We start from the raw sequence: 20,754 nt of genomic DNA on the forward strand, positions 1-20,754 counted from the left end.
GTAAGCCAGATGAAATTTTAGTATTTTTACTATCAAGTCGTACCTACTCATGTAGGGGTATGTCAAGGTACCCTTTCCCACAGTTAGATTGCCGTATCTAATTATTTTAATCAGAAGCAGGAGATTTCTCTTGTAAAGCATAACCTCTTTTAATAAATTACTGTTTTCATTTGCCATTGTTAAAAACGTATAAAATATTAACATAAAATATTAAACATAATATTTTGATGTTAATGAAATCATATATTCATGTAAAAATTGTTATTTGACCTTTCTTACAGTTTCATATAATTCCTTTACTGAAGTTTATACTCTTTAGTGGATTATTATAAATTCAGAGGTGGGATTTGTTTTACTGACTTGGCTGCATTGATAGACTGTAGAGCCATGTAACATTCCCGTTTGGCTGTGTTATCTCAGTTCATGTTTATTATAATTTATAATTTATTTTTTTATACTTCAAACTAAATTATATGCTTTGCATTTGTCAGTTTTGCATGTTGCTGTAACATAAAATTTTAGTGGTGTTTGTGTAGGTTTTCAAGCCTTCTGTTAAGTAAATATATTGTGTATAGGTTATACATACTAATTAAAACTGTTTAAATTCAGGAAAATGTAGAACCATACGTTATTTGTGAGAAGTTTTCTGCCTTTGGGATATTGCATTTTGTGTATCATTTACATTTTGAGTTTTGATGATTATGCACCAGAATTTATTAGATGGAGGTCTCTGTTATAAATTTTGTTAGTACAAAATTATAAATTTTGTTTGTACAAGTATAACTTGTTTTATAAATTTAAAACAGGCTGAACTGAGAAACTAATGATTAAGAACATTTCCAATGTTTATGTCGTTCATTTGTCTTGAAGGAAATTGCATTATTTTGTTACCGTTTTGCATGGTAATTTTTTTATTTTTCAAATTACCAGATATTGTTATTTAAAATAACATATTTTTGTTTGTAAACACTAATTTAAAAAAAAAATTCACATCCATGTCAAGTATTTATCTTAGTGGGATTTTGAAATGTAGGCCTTTTAAGATTGATTTTTCCTATTTCTCTAGTATTATTAGATGATTAAAATTGTTCCACTTAAATAAATTATTGTTTTTGTGTTTTAAGTTAAAAAATATTCAGTGTTACGTTTAACTAATTTTATTTGAAATTGTTTATATATAAAGAAACGACATTATTTTGAAAAAAAATTCTGTAAGTTCAATGAAACTATTGGTTTATTTAATTATACTTATGAAAAGAACAGTAATTTTCTTGTAAACTGTTGAATGTCTTACTTTAAATTAATGGTTGTGGTTATAATTAAAGAACAATGATATGAACAGATTAGGTCAAAAAATTAAAAAAAAACAAAAAACAAAATGAGACAAGGGGGAAATGTTTATGGAGTATATTAAGTTATATGAACTCTGTACTAATATGGCTGTAAATAAAGAATAATTAGAATTTATCTATGAACCTAAAAGATATGATGATTGTATTAATTTCTTGTTATCAATCACTAATCAGTTTTATATCCCAAACATTAAGTAAGAGTCTGTAAAAATAGTTCATTGTTTTAACAAGGAGGCTGTATGCATCTTCTCTTTGGTTTACTGTTGTACACTTATGTAGTCTGTAAAGCTATTTATCGCGTAAAGGCTGTCTTCTGTTTGGTCCTACAGTTCCAGCCATGTCAAGTACGAGTGCAGTTCTACACTTAACTAAAGTATTTTGTAGGTTCTTTTAACTTATTTTTATCTTATTTCACTATTAATGAGTTTTACCAAGGTTTTGTTCATCATTGGTTCATTTATATTGTTAAGAGACAAATTACTTGAACAATATTGTTATATGAATAAAACAGTTTTATTGTTAACAAAAAAAATATTTTTCTATGCCATTACCCCAATCAATATCATACCCTTATTTAGGTTAGTAATTTTGTACTTTGTGCCTGTACTTGTATTGTTTTAAATTTGGATTAATTTCAGTTGTAAACTTAAAATTTTTAAAATTATCATATGTATTTATTTTTTTAAATTTATGTGTATTTAATTTTGTATTTTTTGTTTTCCATTCATTTCAATCTTTTGAATTCAGTTTTATAGCTGAGTTCAAAAATAGAACTATATTAAACTATTTCATGTTAATGTAATTTTTATAATGGGTATCTGATAAATATAATTAATTGTAAGTCAAAATATTATTAATATTCTAATTACTTTTAAAACTTCAAAGTTTGTATTAAGAAGTACATTCACAGTACAACGTTAATAATTTGTCATGTTTCTGTTATAGGGGTGACAAAAAGAGTAAACTAACATATTACAGAATTCATAAATTTTATACTTCCAATATTCTTGTATATAAGGAAAAAATAATGTTATTAATAAAGCCTAATCAAAATCTTGCAGGAAACATAAAATTCAAACTGATATATAGAATTTGTTAGTCTGTTGCCTAAATGTATTTTTTTAACTGAATAACTCAATACAGCAGTTTGCCTAAAAAAAACTAGTATATATTGCAAACACAATTAAACAATTTTGGTACCAAAGATTTAAAAAACAATAAGAAAAAAATTAAAATGTTCATAAATTTAATAATCTGTTAAATGAGAAATTAAAAAAATATTTATTACATAAAAATCTTTTCCTAATCTCCTTTTTGTTTTAAGTTGATAAATTTGTCATAATCAATAAATCTTATTTATTTTGAAGGTCAGTCTAATCTTAATCTCTATGATCATTATGTTATAAGTAATCCAGTATTAATAAGTTTGCAAGCTATAAATATTAGCCAGAATTATTTTACTGTAAGATATTTGTTATTATTGAAAGAATGAATAAAATGAATCGTAAGAACTTTAAAATTAAGGCCAATGAAAGACTTTTTTACTTTCACAAAAGAATGTGTAGTTGGATTATGAATTATGGAAGGTAACAAATATAAATAGTAATAATTTAGAAAGGTTTTACCGTGATGTCCTGTAGGACAAATCAGTATCACCAAGTTTACTAAACTTGGCATCATTAACTGTGGTTATTAATTTTAAGTAACGTAAGAATTAAGTAATCAAGCTCTTAAAAAAAATAGTTATTTTTGCAATAAAAAAAAAATTATACATTACTTGACTGTTTGAAACCTTAAAAGTTTTAATTGTACTAATAACATAATTAAACTGATAAATATGTAAATCCTGCAAAGAACTGTTTTAAATGTAATAGATTATCTTTTTTATATTGATAATTTTTGTGAACAAAACACAAGAGAATAATTAAAATTAACTTTTAGATTAATGTCCTAGTATGTGTATTAATTTCTGGCACTACACAGTTACTCCATCACGTCACATTGTGACTCTAAAAGGGGTAGATGGCTTATTTTCCTGTTATTACTAAAGTTTTATGATAAATAATTCTTGATTATATTTTTCAGTTTTTTGTTTTGTGTTACTATTCCATAATTGTTATTTTCCCCTTTATTTTGATTAAACTTTAAGCTTTTATAAAAATTTGTGTTAAAATTATATTTATAAATTCTCGAATATTAGGATATATAACATTTATTCAACTTTAAAATAATGTGTATATCTTTATTTATGTTCTTTTTCTGTTAATGATTGCCAAAAAAATGAATTTAGGCATTTGTATTGAACAAAATATTCTTTAGTGAGCAGAAAATTAGTTTCGTTTATATGTTCATGATATTTTTCGAATAATTAAACTATTCATTTGATATTTTTTATCTTAAGATATACAGTAATAATTAAATAATTATCAAATGCTTTTCTGTGTTTTCAAGTTTTTATTCTTTTTTTTTTTACAGATTAATATATTTAAATAATTTATTATGTTTCAGTTGAAGTTGAAATCTGGAAGAAATTATATTGTTTTAACAATAATGATGGTGGATGGTGGATGTTGGATGTGATGTATGATTGTAGCATAGCATGGTGGAACATGAAGCATGAAGCGCATGGTGCATGTTTATAAAAATTGTTTTGCTGGATGAACATGTTCTCTGCTTGTGTGTTTTTATTTTCTTATGGTTTAATAATAATAGTAAATTATACTTGGCACATCTATTAATAGTGTATCAAAGGGAGTGTGAATTTACTCTTGAGTAAAGATGTATATAAATATTTATTTTTCTGTAATTAGTTTGCAGTGTACTTTTATATTAATGTTTCATTTCCTTTTTTTAATATTTTTAGTTTCATTATGAGATAAATGGAATGGTAGTTGTAGAGAATGGCTGAACTGCATTTTGAGTCTGGCTATTTTTTTTAATATGCTGCATGTCTTTTGCATTACGTATTATATACAATTTTTGTATGTGTTATGTAAATTAAGCATTTAAAAAAATGTAGTATTTATACGCTGGCTCAAAGTTGATTGGTGTATTTTGTAGTTTTTAAGTTTTTCTTGTACTATTAATTTGATATATCTGAGAATTGATTGACTTGACTGGATTATTTTTATTATACTTTGCTTCATATTTAAATCAAGCAGTTGTGTTTAGACAAATAGTTGTGAATTATTATTATTATTTTTGTTAAATATATTTATTTATTCAGTGCACAGATAATATTGATCAGTCAGTTGGTTTTGGGATATAATATAAATATTTTTTTTGCACAAGTAATTTTTTTTGTGAAATCAAAAATGGAATATTTTTTTCTTTCATCTTACTATCATTAATCTATTTCTGTGTTGAAGTGACGAAATTTTTTATTTTTGTTAATTATTACCAATCTGATGTTACAGCCATTTATGGGGCCAAGATATCCTGCCGGACCTCGTCCTGGTGTGAGAATGCCTCAACTAGGAAGTGAATTCAACGGGGTCAGTTTATTGTTTTTGTAATTTAATGTGTAAGGTTATTTGAGAATGAATATTTTTATGATCAATAGGGTAATTTGTGTCAATTAGCATTCAGTTTCTATTTAGGTATGCAAATGCATAATATTAATGGACATTTTTGAGAAAGTACATAAAGTATTTTTTGTTAATTAATTTTCTGTTAAAATTTCTTTGGGCAAATAATTTACGTCATAATATTCATTACATCTTAATAGAAATTCTTTTTCAGTTGTAAAAAAAATAGAGATTTTTTTTGTTACTCTTATTCTAGTGATTTTTATTTGAAGTGATATAATAATTTTGTGTAATTTAAAGGAAATTCTCTTATTAAGTTACATTCATGAAAACCTGATAAAGATTACAGTACTTCTAAATTTATGGATAACTGTTTTAAAAATGTAAAAATTTTTTATAGTCATAGTGCTTGTTTTTACACTAAGAAAAGTAATTCGTGCCACTTGATTTCCTTTTCTTTATCAACTTTTCTTTTTTTTCTTCTTCTACCCTTTAGTGTCCTATTCATTTGTTATTGGTGACGTGTTAATTCCTAATTTTGCATTATAAAGAAAAAATTTTGTTTCTCTGCATCTTGGAACACTTCAAGACAAGTTATAATAATATTATTAAATTTAATTTTTAATTTGTAATAATCTTTTACTGTTTGGTATTAATGTGGTCAAGGAAAACAATAATTATTTAAAATGGAAAAATATTTCCATTAATATATTTTGGTAGGTTTTGAAGAAAGGCCCTGTTCAAAAAAAAAAAATTGTTAACAAAATAAAATATTATCTTAAAATATTGCGTTGCTTTCTTTGTTAAAATTTATGTATCCATTTAATTGAATAGCAGATTTATCTGTTAAAATTATATTATAAGTAGCATACTGGAAATATTTTTCTTTTGTATCTTCTAGTTTGATGTGCAACAATTGAAACTTATGTATATGAATCCTTTTATCTAGAATTTCAAGAAATGTTTTTTTTTAAATTCGCATCTGTAATGGTACCTTGGGGTGGTTCTGTTAGGACACTTATGTGATAAGTCTTTCAAGTTCGTACATATTTTCTTCTGATTGAGATAGTCTTCTAGGTGATAATTATAAAAAAAGATTCTGGTTTTTTGTTTATGCTGATTATGCTGCTAACGCTTTATTTTTTTCATTCAGTCACTCTAGCATAAGTGCTGAAATGCATGTAGTAACTGAAATTACAGAATCAAATTTGGCAAAACAAACACATAATTCTCTTTCTTAAGTAGAAAACATAGAAATTGCAAAACCTATGTCTCTATAACAAGATGTAATTAATATAGCTTAAGGTGATAATTGAGCTGTTACACAAACTGTTGGGAGTGGGGATATCCAGTGCTGAGAGTGTATGTGATCTGTCAGAATGTCTTAATACCTTGTTATAAGGTCTAGAAACTTCTATCATTATTTGTTGTAAAATTTATATATACAATTGATGTGTCATTTCTAAAATAGTCCTAGGCAATATTGTAAACTACTCTTAGTCATGTTAATCATTGGCAACACCTGTGTGGGTTAATAAGTATTTCCTCTTCTTTTATTTTGTTATATTTCATCCAATCCTTAGATAGGTACCATGAGAATTGATTCAGATGCTGTCTCGGCTTTATTTATGACATCAACATAGTAGCTGGCAGAAGAAAACCACTTTTTGGTTTGTGACATTTCCTGTAGTGGTATTGTCCAGGGACTTTGTTTCCTATCCAATGGTTACATAAAATAAAAATCAAACTAATAACTTTCATGAGATAGGTGTTAAATAAAGCTGGACTTACTGCTTTTCCTAAATTTTTTTTCTTTTATACTAAGATCATTTAAGTTCAGATACGGTCTACAAGAATAAGAATTTTGGTGAATAGAAGTGGTCATTTTCAAACTGCTGATGTGGTTGACTCTTTGATAAATAATAAATATTCCACAATAAATATAGGAAAGAATGTGGAAGTTTCAGAATAAGTAACTGTATTGTTCAAATAATCAAAGCATTTGGAAAAATTATTACATATATAAAAATATATATGCAAAAATAATGGATTCAAAGGTAGTTTACAAGAAAAATAAGTATGTTGAAACATGAAGTATGTTATCTGGTTTATGCTATAAGTGTAAGAGGTTAAAAGAATTTGTGGAATTTTAGTTTTTCTCAAAAAAATTTTGTTTATCAATATTGATTTTTTCATCTTCAAAGTACTTCTTTTCAGATATTATACATTTGTGGGAGCGGTTTCTCCAATCTTTGATGCACCTCTGGAACACAATTTCCAGTATGGCATTGAGCTCCTTCAGCAATTTTGTCTTTTTTTCTTCAGTATTGGCAAACTGTCATATTTCATGATTCTTTTCAGTTTGGGGAATAGGGAGAAGTCACAGGGAGTCATGTTCAGTGAAATGGAGGAGGCTGAGGCATCATAACAATGTTTCTTTTGGCCAAAAAGCCACGAACAAGCAGTGAAGTGTGAGCAGATGCATTATTGTGGTGCAATTGCCATTAATTGTTTTGCCACAAATCCGGGTATTTTCTTCAGATTGCTGTATGCAAATAGTATAGAACTTCCAGGTAGTAAACGTTATTGACTTACTATTCAGCGATCATGCCAAAAATTGATGACATTTTTTGATGTCATCAGTTGTTGATGTGCTACAACGTCCATGGTGTTCATCATCTTCAATGTCTTAATGGCCATCCCAGAAACGTTTACCGCTTGTTTTATTCATAGAAGAGTCACCAAAAAACATTTCCAATGCAGCATTTAACATTTCCAATGCAGCACTTTATTCCATTTTTAAAGCACAATTAAATGCAAATTCTTTGTTCCATTTATTCCACAAGTTAAAAATTGCCAACCATACCAAAATTAATGTGATCTTTTCAAATACCAATGATAAACTAAGCATCCAGAAGGCTACCAATACATACGAGGTGCGACAATAAAGTAATGAGACTAATGTGAAAAAAAATGTTGCTTACCGTTTTAGTCATGTTTAGTGTTGTCTCCTTCAAAGTAGTTCCCCTCTGATTGCACACACTTATTCCAGCGCTTCTGCCACTGATGGTAACATTTCTGGAACTCATCTTCTGTAATATCCTCCAAGACCCTTGTCACAGCTTTTTGGATATCTTGTGTTGTTTGAAAATGGTGTCCCTTGATCGCCATTTTGACTCTTGGAAATACAAAAAAGTCGCACGGAGCGATATCTGGTGAATAAGGTGGCTGTGGTAGTACTGAAATTTGTTTTGAGGTTAAAAATTGCTGTACTGACAGAGGAGTATAGGATGGCGTATTATCGTGATGCAGAATCCAATTATCAGCAATGTTGGCACGGACACGAAGAACTCGTTTACGAAGTCTTTCTAAAATTGCTTTGTAGAAATATCGGTTAACTGTTTGTCGAGGAGGCTCCCACTCTTAATGAACAATTCCCATGGAATCGAAGAAGTACACAAGCATGCATTTCACTTTTGACTTTGACATGCGAGCTTTTTTTGGTCTGGGTGATCCCTTTGAGCACCATTGCGAACTTTGGCGTTTTGTCTCTGGATCGTATTGAAAAAACCAACCTTCATCACCAGTGATAACACGGCTCAACAAATCTGGATTGATTTCAGTTTGCTCTAACAGATCGGCTGCCACATTTTTCCATGTTTCTCGCTGTTGTGTGAGATTTTTGGGGACAATTTTTGCACAAATCTTTCTCATACCAAGATCTTCAGTTAATATTAGACGAACTGTTTCTCGATTGATGTTGAGTTCTTCTGCAATCATTTTCACGGCTAATCTTCGATCAGATCGTATGATTTCACGCACCCTGGTCAAGTTGACAGAGGTTGATGGTCGTCCACTGCGGTCTTCATCTTCAACATTCGTTCTGCCTTCACTAAAAATTTTATGCCACCGAAAAACTTGAGCTCTTGACATAACCTCCTCTCCAAAAGCCTTCTGAAGCTTACCATAAGTTGTCGTCACGTTTTCACCCAATTTAACGCAAAAAGAAATGGCATACCGTTGCACAATATTTTGCGGTTTCATTACTGTGACGAGAGACACAAACATGTGTTCACTTATTACAGCACAACTCACGACTGAGCAGTTGCATCAATGGCACATTGATGCAACTGCCATTCTCCAAGCGGCAAGATACTCCAAGCGGCACGCTTGGAGTAGAAGTAGCTTATAGACCAAGGTCAAAGATGGTGTGCCTACGCAAGCTGCAGGGTTGCCACATCTTGCAAAGAAAAATCAGTCTCATTACTTTATTGTCACACCTCGTATGTTAGGGTCAATTGTATTAACACCGCAATAAAAAGAAGAAATTGTGACTTTTACAGCCCAGGAAATTAAAAAATTCTGTATATTTTTTTAACAAACCTTGTACAAAGTAAAATTTATTGGCTGGTGTACCAGCCATGATTGTAATGAGGTAGAATCTATATTGGGAGTAATATATATATATATATATATACTACTTTTTTTGACATGCATGTATAGAGTACAGATTTGAGAAAATTGAGTATTCATATATGTTGAAAAATTCATTCTTTTCCCAATTTTAAAATAGAATTTAAATTGAAAGGCATCAGGAATTAACTTGACAAAGTTGATTCTTTCTTTTTTCTGCTCAAATTATAAAGCAATTTTAGTAGATCTTCTTAACTTAATTTTTTTCAGTGAATTCTAAACAAAAACTGCACCGAAATCTACAAAAGCAATCTGAAATCACTTTTCAGTCAATTCATGAATTTTAGAAATTAAATTACATGCATTTTCTTATTGTTTTTGTAATGTTGATAATGTCTTAGAATATCTATTATTCATTTTTATTTATTATTTTTTTTACAGCCTCCTGGGCAACCTATGATGCCTAACACAATGGACCCGACCAGACAAGGTAAGTTATTAATTTCGTTCGTTGTCATTATCTTCTTTTTATTTAAAAAATTAAAATAAATTTCTATAATTCATCATCAATCCAATGTTTTACTTTTCTTTTAATTATTTGAAATTTTCAGATGAATGTAATCTCATAACCATTATTTTTTATCAGATTATTTCTAACAATCTGATTATAAATCAGCAAAACCTTTATTTATATATAGTTTTAATATAAACAAAAAATGCTATTGTTCATTTTTCAGTTAATAGAGATAGGTATTTCTAAATATGTTTTTTTAACTGAATCTTTATTAAATGCTGCATGTTCTTTTTATTTATCTTTTAGCATGTCTGTTCTTTTTTACTTTATTAATTATTAAATATATAATTATTTTATTATTTCCGAATTTAAAAATAGTTTTTTTAATTAAACAAATACACAATGCAGTTTTAATATTAACAGTTTTTATATATATTATTTTTTTTAAGTATAGAATTTAATTATATTTCGTGTAATCCTTAGATGTCAGAATTATTAAATTTTATATTACCTTCTCTTTTGAAAAAAAAATATCACATTAATTAATATTGTTTAATTGATGGGATTCTGAATAAACTATTTTGATATTTATTCTTTCACTTTTCTTTTAAAACTTAAAATGAAATAGACAGGTTGCTTCATATGCAATATTAATCATTATTAAGTGAAATAGCATAACAGTTTCATTAAGTTTTTATACTGACCCTTATAGAGCCATTTAATTAAAATTTCATTAAACTCCTTGGTATATAGATTTTTATTTCTAATAAATAACTACACAATGCGGCTTAAGTAATTAAAATGTGATCTGTAATCCATAATGAGGTTACTTTTAATTTAGTTAATTGTTAACAACACTGGCTAAACATTAGCTTCCAGGAAGTAGAGGTTAAAAGGACCATTTCTTAGTACTGTGAATTTCAGTATTTGTACTGAGATTAGTTATACTGTGTACATCTGTCAAAACGTAGGTCCTTCTTTTCACTCATAAGTAGTTTTATAATTTATGAACTGCTATAAATAATTGGGCAGGTAAAATATATTTAAGGTGTTAAAGTAGTGGTTTATTATGTCAAAGATTGAAGTTACGTTCTTAACATTATACAGTTACTTATTGATATTTATATTAAACATTTTAAAATTATTTCTTTTTCCTTTCTCTCTTTTCCCCTTTCTCTCCTTTTTTTTTAATAGATAATTGGGAGAATTAGAGTAGCACGAGATAAAAAAATGGCTTCTGTTATATTTATATTCTAAAAAATAATTTAATTTTATAATAATGTTAATACTATTTAATAATTTAATACGTCATATATTTATGTGTATTCTAAAAAATGCCAAATGCCAGACTACCAGTTAGGTGACTAATTTACTATCAAATGTGTCAATAAGTTTTGGTAATTAGAAAATTCTTTGTCTGTTTTCATCAACCAAACCTTTGCTTTTACAGTGTACTTAAACTACATATGATTTTTTTCTAAAAATGACATTCATCTCTTCATATCATTTGTTTACTACCTCTAATAACATTAGCAGAAAAAAAATTAAATGTTAAAATCTTTTAAGCAGCTGCACAATAAATATGAGACCTATAATTCAACAGTGGGGACTGGATATAGTTATTGTTATAAACATTATAGTAATGAAAATATGTACTTCTTTATTGTTATAATGGGTGTTTCAAAAAGGATGCAACGCCCTTGTTTGATGACGTGAATTTATTACAAAAATATTAACGTTAAAAAAATATTTATACAGCAGTATTGAAATTACCTTTAATAACTTTACAATAGATGTTCAAAATGATTTCCTGAGATCCCAATGCAGGTCGTACACGTTTCATAATGTTTGCTCAGTAATGTTTGAAATCTCACTTTCAATGTTAACCTTCAATTTGTCAATTTTATGAGGATTGTTTTTAAAAATACACTTTCTAAGTTCCCCCAAAGGAAAACATTGCTGGTGTAAGATCTTCTGGGGATCTTGGAGGCCACAACCTTTTTGATGTCAAATGATGGCCAAAAAATTCCCATAACATATCTAGCATTTCATTAGCAGTATGAAATGTTGTTATCTTCTTGGAACCGACATTCTTGTTCGTGTAAATCTAACATGGCAATAAACAGTTTGATTAAGTTGCGATAAACCACTCCTTCTACAGGTATGTCAAAAAATGAAGGCCCTATTACACAACGCCGGGAGATCGCACCAAATACCAATTTTACACTTGTGTAATCATTCATGAAATGTGTGAGGATTTTCAGAGCTCCATATTCTGCAGTTTTGGCTGTTAATGTAGCCATACAATTGAAACCATGCCTCTTTACTGAAATAAGCACGATCCAAAATTTCAATACCGTTGTGTCATCAACAAGAGAACAAAACCAACGACAATACTATAAATGTTTTCTGTGGTCTACTTCTTTCAGTTTTTTAACGATATCGATGCGATAAGCCGCAGTTGTAATCTTTTCATAGCCCTGAAAGCTATGGATAGTGAAAGCACAGCCTATGATTGTAACTTTCTGAGTGAGCGAGTCAATCATTCTTTCACATCCTCTACAACTTCTACTGTTAATAATGATTTACTTTTTCACTGATGTACGCTCCTAGTCTCACAAAATTTATTAACCAAATGCAATATTGTCAACTTAATAGGAACTGAAGAATTGAAACATTTTTTCTGAAACTCATCTTTCACTTGTTCATAAGATTTATATGCGCAATAAATAAGTCTCGATAATTAACACGTTTGTCCTTGGAAAATACATATTTAACCCAATAGAGATGAATTTATACTGGTGTAGCAGTAGTGCAGAAGAAGAGAGACATATCATCTATTGCAAGCTGCTAACCTTGATTACAGTGTTGCCAACTGTCATATAAGGATAATATAATTTACCTATGTGTTACTTCTGCCTTCTTAATCTTAGAGTGTCCTTTTTGAAACGCTTGTTATTTCATGATTTATTTATTATAATAAATAAAATCATTTACTATATATATTTATTATTTATTATAATAAATAAAATTTAAATCATGACAGTACTTACTGTTAACTAATTTAACGTACTAACTACTTTTATTAGTTACTAAAAACTAAATAATTGCTTTGTTTGATTTGTGATTACTATGTTTTTTAATCCATAAACAATCATTGAAAATAAATGAGTATTAAGAATAGTCACCACAGGCCTTCATAAATAAAGATATAACAGATGAGGTTTGTAGTAAATGTTTTATGTTAGACATTTTTCAGAGGGACGTGCTTTATATTATCTCACCCTTCTGTTGTTCTTTTCAGTTCATGTGAATTCTAAGAATGATTAGTCTTTACAGAATTGTTACTTAACTTCTGACAAATATAGACAATGGAAATCGCCCTCGGTTAACACTTTTTATGCCAAGCTTTGAACTAGTTGACATTGAAAGCTTTTCCTGTGATTAGGGGGTGTTCTAATCAGCTAACTGTGTTGATATGATGAATCTGTAGAGCATCTTTAGATATTTTTCTAAGTTTATATGTTTTATCTTTTAAATTCATTGCTTCATCAGCAAAGATACAAAGAAAAGGTCACCCGTGTCGCAGTTACTGTCATTGTAACACTGACATAAGTTTTTATTATCGACACCATTTTTGCTACTTTTTTAAATTAACAAACCAGACGTACTTAGCTTAGCCTTGGCCTTACTGAACAAACTATTCATAAATAAGATTACTGTTCCTTTAGTTTTTGACAATGCCTGTTTACCGAATGGGTTTTCATTTCCAGGCCTTTAGTTTTTCTTTTTAACAAAATCTAATTTCTATTATTTGTATTTTTCGTACTCGAAATTTATATTCTATAATATGAACATTTAATTTTTTATGCAACCATATTACATCTCCCTTTTTTCTTCAGTGTTAAACACTTGTTTGTGATGCGCTAAAGAAAAACTTTTAAAATGTAAACAATATAATACATGACCGAATGATTATGCTAGAATTAATGTTTAAAATGTAGTTGGCAAAGTCCTGTGCATTAACAGAAGTGGAGTATGTTACTAAATCGTGTAGGTGAATAGTCTAGATCCTTAATAAATTCTTCAGTAATCAAGCTGTGTAATAATGTAATTAAACTAATTTAAAGCTACTGCCATGGTACCTAAAAAGAAGCCTGTAAATGTAGAATTCATTTAGTCTGTTGGAATCTTTGACTATTGCAAAGAATTGTTGTACTAAATATAATTCAGTTTTTATCTACAATATAATTAGGCCTGTTAACAAACATTTAACTGATATATCTTAAAGAAAATTCTAGGGTTTTTAAAAATTTTTCTTTATCATACAAAAAAAAATCATTCAATAATAGTTGTTTCAAGGGAATTAATATAAAATTGAGAATTATGCGTGTGCTTAATTGAAACCTGGTGAAAAGTTCATGAGTATATTTTAATGAATTTATTGGAGAGATTAATAGATGCTTTACACAATTTTTATATGAATTTTAAGCATGGATCGCTTCTAAATGCTTCCTCAAACGTAATGGAAGGAATTTAAATAAAATGCTTTTAGAATTCTTTTACAATAATACAGTTGAAAGATGAATTTTATATATGCTATTTTGTGTATTCTCTCTTTTTGATTACCAAACACAGTTATTATTTTTTTGTATTTTGAATGTTTCCTGTTTGGTTTCTCTACTTTCAATTTTTTTCCACAAGAAAGAACATAATGAGCACCACTAATGTAGATTATTTTATGTTACGTTATAAATATAGACTCCACAGTTCAAACATTTTCTTGTTGTATCATAAACAGTTATATGTGATCATATAATAATGGTAAATTTCAACCTGTACTGTTTTGCTGTAAATGGTAAATTGGGAACTGTGACCGAGAATCCTGAATCCTGGTTTTATTTTGTTACTGTTTTTATGCCTTATTTTGCTCAATTTTTTCTGAACTGGTCCGTCTTTCAGATGTGCAGGTAGTATAGGTTGTAGATATGATTTAATTTTTACCTATTTTATTATTATTTTTTTTTACAAGAACAGATGGTCGGTCAGCTTATATGGAATTTATAAATGCCCTTTTGCAGGGTTGGTAGGTGGGGTTCTCTACTTTAAATTTTAAATAGCAGCTTCCAATTGGGCCCCGCTGAGTAATGTTCATTTAAAGATTTTTGAGTGGTTCAATTAGCTTATTTATACATAGACAGTTAACTGCAGTGGCAGCAGCTTGAGTGGTGAGGGTTCCGATCTCATAATCGAAAGAGTTTAGATTTGAGTCTTCATGTTTTTTCAAGTATTACTTTGTTTTCTTCACATATTCATTAGTGCAGGTGATTTTTTATTAAATTGTATTTATAAAAATAATATTCATAAGAATCTGGACAGGAAATTGTATAATTTCACGTTTGCTGATTTATTTAGTTGAATGCAACAATCATTAACCTAAATGTCTTTGTGAACGTTTATGATTAGGGATCACTTGGGAATGAAGGATTAAGAAATAGAAACAAATTTTGATTTATAAAACTTGAAAAAAAATATTTTAATAAGTAAATTTATTTTTATTTTCAGTATACCTGTTACAATCCAAATATAAAATTAAAATATCTGCCTTTAATAAAACAAAATTTATTTATTTATAACAGAGTTTGTTTGTTAGGTTAATAATTATATTCAAATAAAGTAATCAGCAAAAATTCATTTGTGTTTTCCAAAAATCTTTAGATCTCTTCAATTATGAGACTGGAGTGCGTACCATTCAAGTGTTGCCATTGTACTATAGTTATAAAATTACAGGCTTTGTAAATTAAACCACTCAAAAATCTTAAACTAAAGTTACTCAGAGAAGTAGAGCCAAGTAGAAAGTTGCCATTTTAGATTTAATGTACGGAACCACCCCTCCTTCCACCTTAGAAAAAGGGTATCAATAAAATGTAAGCTGATCAGTTGTCTGCCGTTAATTGTTTCCAATAAGAGTTTGCTGTTATTGAAACTTAACAAATTCGGTTAAAGCATATAGTTTAAATTAGTGATTGGCAAATAACATCTAAGAATAAATTTATACCTTCTAGCAACTACAATTTGCAGAGGTTTAAGATTTTGCATGCAGTGGCCATTATATAAAATTTAACATTTAAAATTTTGCAATATATGTACAATGCTCTATTCATTATGGTGAATATTATATTTGACAGAGATGTACAGGCCATGTTTCCAAAAAAATTTCTGATTCTTTTTAAGTAACAGTGTGCCTTTACTTGAAGGAATTTTCTTGAAAATGTTTAACATCACCACCATCACCAAACAATTTGTTGAGAATGAGTTTTCAGTTACTGTGGCTCAACTTGAGACTTAGTCTTGAACATGTACAAATGCTCATTTTCTTAAATAAAAATCTGCAGTAAGTGAGATAAGTTTCTAACACCTGTCTATACTTTTATCAAGAATAGTTGTGAATTAGTACATTAATTAACTTTCTCACTTTTTTTTGTTAATTTTTGTTTTCTATTTTTACAACATTTAAGAAAAATGTTTTCTACATATTAGTTCATTTATATATTTCAAAATTTGAAGTACGAATATGCAAATGAATAAACATAAATGTATCTTTTTATAAAATTTTAAATATAAAACCAATGATTTAGGTATATGAATATTTTAGTTTAAATTCTGGTTAATATGAATTCAAGAAAAATTATAAAACTGGTTTAAATGTTAGGTGTACCCTTAGAAATCATTCTTCTTCCCCCAAAGAATTTAATTTGGGCACACAAACTAAGATATCTTCAATTATACTTTTTTTTTACATTGGTTGATATATTTATGACATCTAAGGGTTAACAAAGAGTGCAGTTATTAAATTATTTTGCTGTACGAATATTTAATTTTAATATTTTTTATGCCCTGAACATTTTTTTAAACAAAAATCTGTATGCAGGATGTGTTAAAATTAGTTATAACATTTCTAATAAGATGAGTTAGAAATGCACACTTAATTTTTTTTATATATATAAATATATTAATAAGTACTTAGAGAGCTATGTTAAATAATTATTGAAATTAAACAAATTGAGTATACTCGTGAACCATTTATACAGAGTAAAAGAACTGAATGTGTACAATTTGATTGTTGAAGCAATAATATTTATATATATATATATATTTACAAAATAATAAAAGGAGTTAGTTTACTGGAATTGTAAAATAAAATGAGTTGCTATTAGTAAAGTGTATTTTTTTGAGTATAGTGTTTTATATATGCATAATTGCTATTTTTTTTTTATAAACACAGGATAAACTTTATATTTTTTGTTAGTATTTCTAACATTAATTCATTAATAACTACTACTAATAATGATTGTTAAACAATAGAAATGTAAGAGTTCTTTAACTTTTTTTGTAAAAAGGTTCTGGAGTATACTCTACTTTTTCTTTTTCTCCCTCTTTCTCTCTCTTTTTTATGAAAATGTTTTTTCTGAAACTACTTCTGATAATGTTCTGCACTAGCGTAATTATTCCAAAAATAAAAAAAGTTAATGTTAGTTTTAAAATTTGTCTCCCCTTTTAACATTATCTTGATAACTTTTTTTTTATTTCAGGCTTCTGTTAAAATATAATGGTGTTTGCTTTTCATTTATGCATTTAGAAAAAAATTTTAACATGTATTTCCATTGCTTGTCTAATTTATTCTATAAATATTACTTGAAAAAAAAAGAAAAGGATTAATCGTAATTATTTTACTAAGTATGTATAACAATTTACATAATTATTGGCAATGACATCCATCTTTAACTCTGATTCTGATTTATACATATGTATTTTTACCTCAGATAGTAATCTTATTCATATTTTTTATAAATTAAAAGAAATAAAATGAATATGTGAATGATCAAACTGAAATATTTTATCTGGTGTTTGGTAATACATTTATGAATTATGTGTTTTATTTTATTCTGTTTTTTAATGTTACAATTTTCTTAACTACTCTTTGTTTTAGTAAGGTATGAATAAAGGAAAATTTTTAATTTAAATATTTTCTGTGTCTTAACTGTAAAATTTGATGTCTCCTAATGTGTGAAGGAAAACGGTTGGTTAATTTTAATAGATGTGCTGAATTGTTGCTTGTGAATTATTTCTCTCGTCAAATTGCTGATAATCTTCTTATATAAAGTATCTGTATTTTGTCATGAATAGTGTATTTGAAAGCTAATGCCAGGCAATCTATTTTAAATTGAAAAAAAAAAATTAAACTACGTGTAAAATAAATTTACCTGGGGTGTGGTATCCGATGTTAAAAATTACTTAGAATACACATTGCTGTCAGGCTATCATGCAGATTCATCAGTTCAGAGTAATAGTTACGGACAGAAGGAGATGTCTTATTTAAACTGAATTATTGTGGAAATCAACATGAACTTGGTTAGTAAGTAATAAAACTCAGCACTATTAAACGCTTTCATGAATTTGAAAAAATCATACTTCAAGGAAATGAATAAATGATCTTAAATTGGTTTCATTAGGTGTTGTTTTCATAACTGCTTTGAATGTTTTTGTGGAATCGTAGTTAACCACTGATTATGAAGACCAACTAGTCGACATACTTATAGCATCATCCATCATTTGTCTGCTTATGTCATTGGTATCTGTCTGCATAGAAAATAGAGTAATTCTTCCTAACTTCTTTGTTCAACTTAAGTTTGTAATGGATATTTTTATTATTTGTAAATAAACATATTCGTAATATTGATACATTTACTTAGTTTGTTAAGTAAATAATCAGATAGTTTTCATAATTACATGAATATTTGAATGATCTTTAATGTACTGATAAATTTCTAATTGAAAAAAAAATCTTAGCGTTAAGAATTTTTCCCTACTGTTTTGAGGAAGACATTCAAAAATTAGTATTTTTATACACAATGCATACCTATTTGTATGATTTTTTTGGTTGAGAAGTTTCCGTATCTTATCAATCTAAAACAAGAAAGTAGTGTTCTCTTTAATAATTTCACTATTACCATTTTATAAAATTGAATACATATAACCATATAAAGTGATGGGTACAAGGGATTATTTTCAGAATGTTTGGCTATTTCTTCCAATTTAGTCTGTGAATATCTTCTTTTTCGCCGGACAAATTATAATAATAATTTTACTTACCCATATGTTCACCAACAGATTAAGCACCTTATTATGTCTCATTTTCACTGCTGGGAACATCTGTATTGCGCAGAATTAAAATTATAACTTGAATGCAATAGGATCACTGTCGTTGTGTTCATTCAATACTTGATATTAGGTAATTGACAGTACATGATTTTCTTCATTACAGGTTTTGATGTTAACTATATATTTATTTTAAAGCACTGGGCTGAAAAAAAATATTTCTGTTATAATATGTAGGTGGTATTCCACTGGCAAAATTTGAAAATAACTATGTAGCAGTCTGCCAGATAACTGCATATTTAGTAAAAGGGAATTCCAATATAAATATGAATATTTTATAGTTATAATTTATTAAATGTAATTAGGTGGTGTAACATACTTCTTCCAATACAGTGTTTTTGTTTCACTGTTCAGGAAGCATCTTGATCAGGTTAGTGAGTAAAGCCCCTTTTTGATCAATTCAACTATGCGTAGTATCAATAATCTCATTCAAGTCAGATTTCTTCATCATTAAAAATTCTGTAAGTGGGCCATATAGTTAGTTGGTAATCTGATGGTGCTAAATCTGTTCATATGGAGGGTGGAGTGCACACATCACTTATTCTTATATTGCTTCCAAGAAGCAGTGTGTGGGCAAGTGGTTGTCTTGGAGGAACTAAGCAGAAAACTTAACTTTTTTTGGAAAGAATTGCAAACTTTACTTCATTTTTTTAAATTGCTGTATAATATTGAGCAGTACTTGTTCCTTGTACAGGAAGAATGTTGTATTAGTTTATTCCCTGGGAATCTTGGATGAAAGTCGCTGTTAAATGGAAATATGATGTTTACTTTTTTCGTGATGAAGCAAGCTTGAATTTAGCCTTGCATGCCTCCTCACTGAGAGTGGAGTAATGTACCTATGTTTTATCATAGGTTATTTTAGAGTCAAAGAATTATCCTTTTCATATTGCTATAGAAATTGTAATCATCTTTATTTTTGCTGAGGATGCAAAAGGCAGGGAATCCACATAATATCGCTTTGCTAAACTTGATATTTTCTTTTACTAATACTTCTTCATTCATAACATATAATCAAAAGATGTACGATCACTTCCAGTACCTTTTTGTCAGAGATTTTGCTAATAGTCATTTGCTTGTTTTCTCAAATTAATGCTTCAAACTCTGTCTGTTTTTGTTCATCGAATGAGATTCTTGCTATTAACATGTAGTTTGTTTTCAATCTTTTACTGAAACTTTCTGAACAAGTTCCACCGTCCATGTACTTATCCTCTACTGGTTCTTAATTTTTATCCATATACTTATTCTCTACTGGTTCTTAAGTTTTATATATAAATCTGTGATAAAACAATCCCTTCATTTGTTGAAAAAATATTTTGCTACCAGCATTACTATTATGGACTTCTTCCTAAAATATGTTGATTATGACTAGCTACAAGGAAAGAAGAGCAGCCAGTGCTGATGACAAGTTCAGACATGCTTGTCCAATGACAAATTTGCAATATTTATAACAGCATGATAATTTATATTTTATTTGGAATTTTCATTCCTATTTACTACTTTTGTATCTGTCAGCATAGGTGAGAAAACCAGATTTGTTGTGAAAGTGATCTCTGGTTGGTATGGTAATCTGTTGTCCTTTTTTTTTTTGTTAATTTTTTTTTTCTATTGATATGGATTAGTAAGTAATATAAATGCAAGTATTCTTTTATCATGATACAATTTTATATGTCTATTTATTTGTTTTTTTAATCTTTTTGCAGATATGTTTCATCATAAAAATATTTAATTT

General features: G+C 28.1%; 1 protein-coding gene across 9 annotated transcripts in view; it reads left to right on the top strand.

The window, feature by feature from the left end:
- Positions 1-20,754, top strand: part of Ssdp (Sequence-specific single-stranded DNA-binding protein) — a 165,530-nt gene that overhangs the window by 63,509 nt on the left and 81,267 nt on the right. For all 9 annotated transcript variants that reach the window (XM_075363510.1, XM_075363516.1, XM_075363513.1 and 6 more), the window contains 2 exons: positions 4,769-4,846; positions 9,734-9,782. In XM_075363510.1, the coding sequence (XP_075219625.1) occupies positions 4,769-4,846; positions 9,734-9,782 (127 nt within the window). The remainder of the gene's footprint in view (positions 1-4,768; positions 4,847-9,733; positions 9,783-20,754) is intronic.

This window comes from Lycorma delicatula, chromosome 4 (genome assembly GCF_047948215.1).
Source record: "Lycorma delicatula isolate Av1 chromosome 4, ASM4794821v1, whole genome shotgun sequence".
NCBI lineage: Eukaryota > Metazoa > Arthropoda > Insecta > Hemiptera > Fulgoridae > Lycorma > Lycorma delicatula.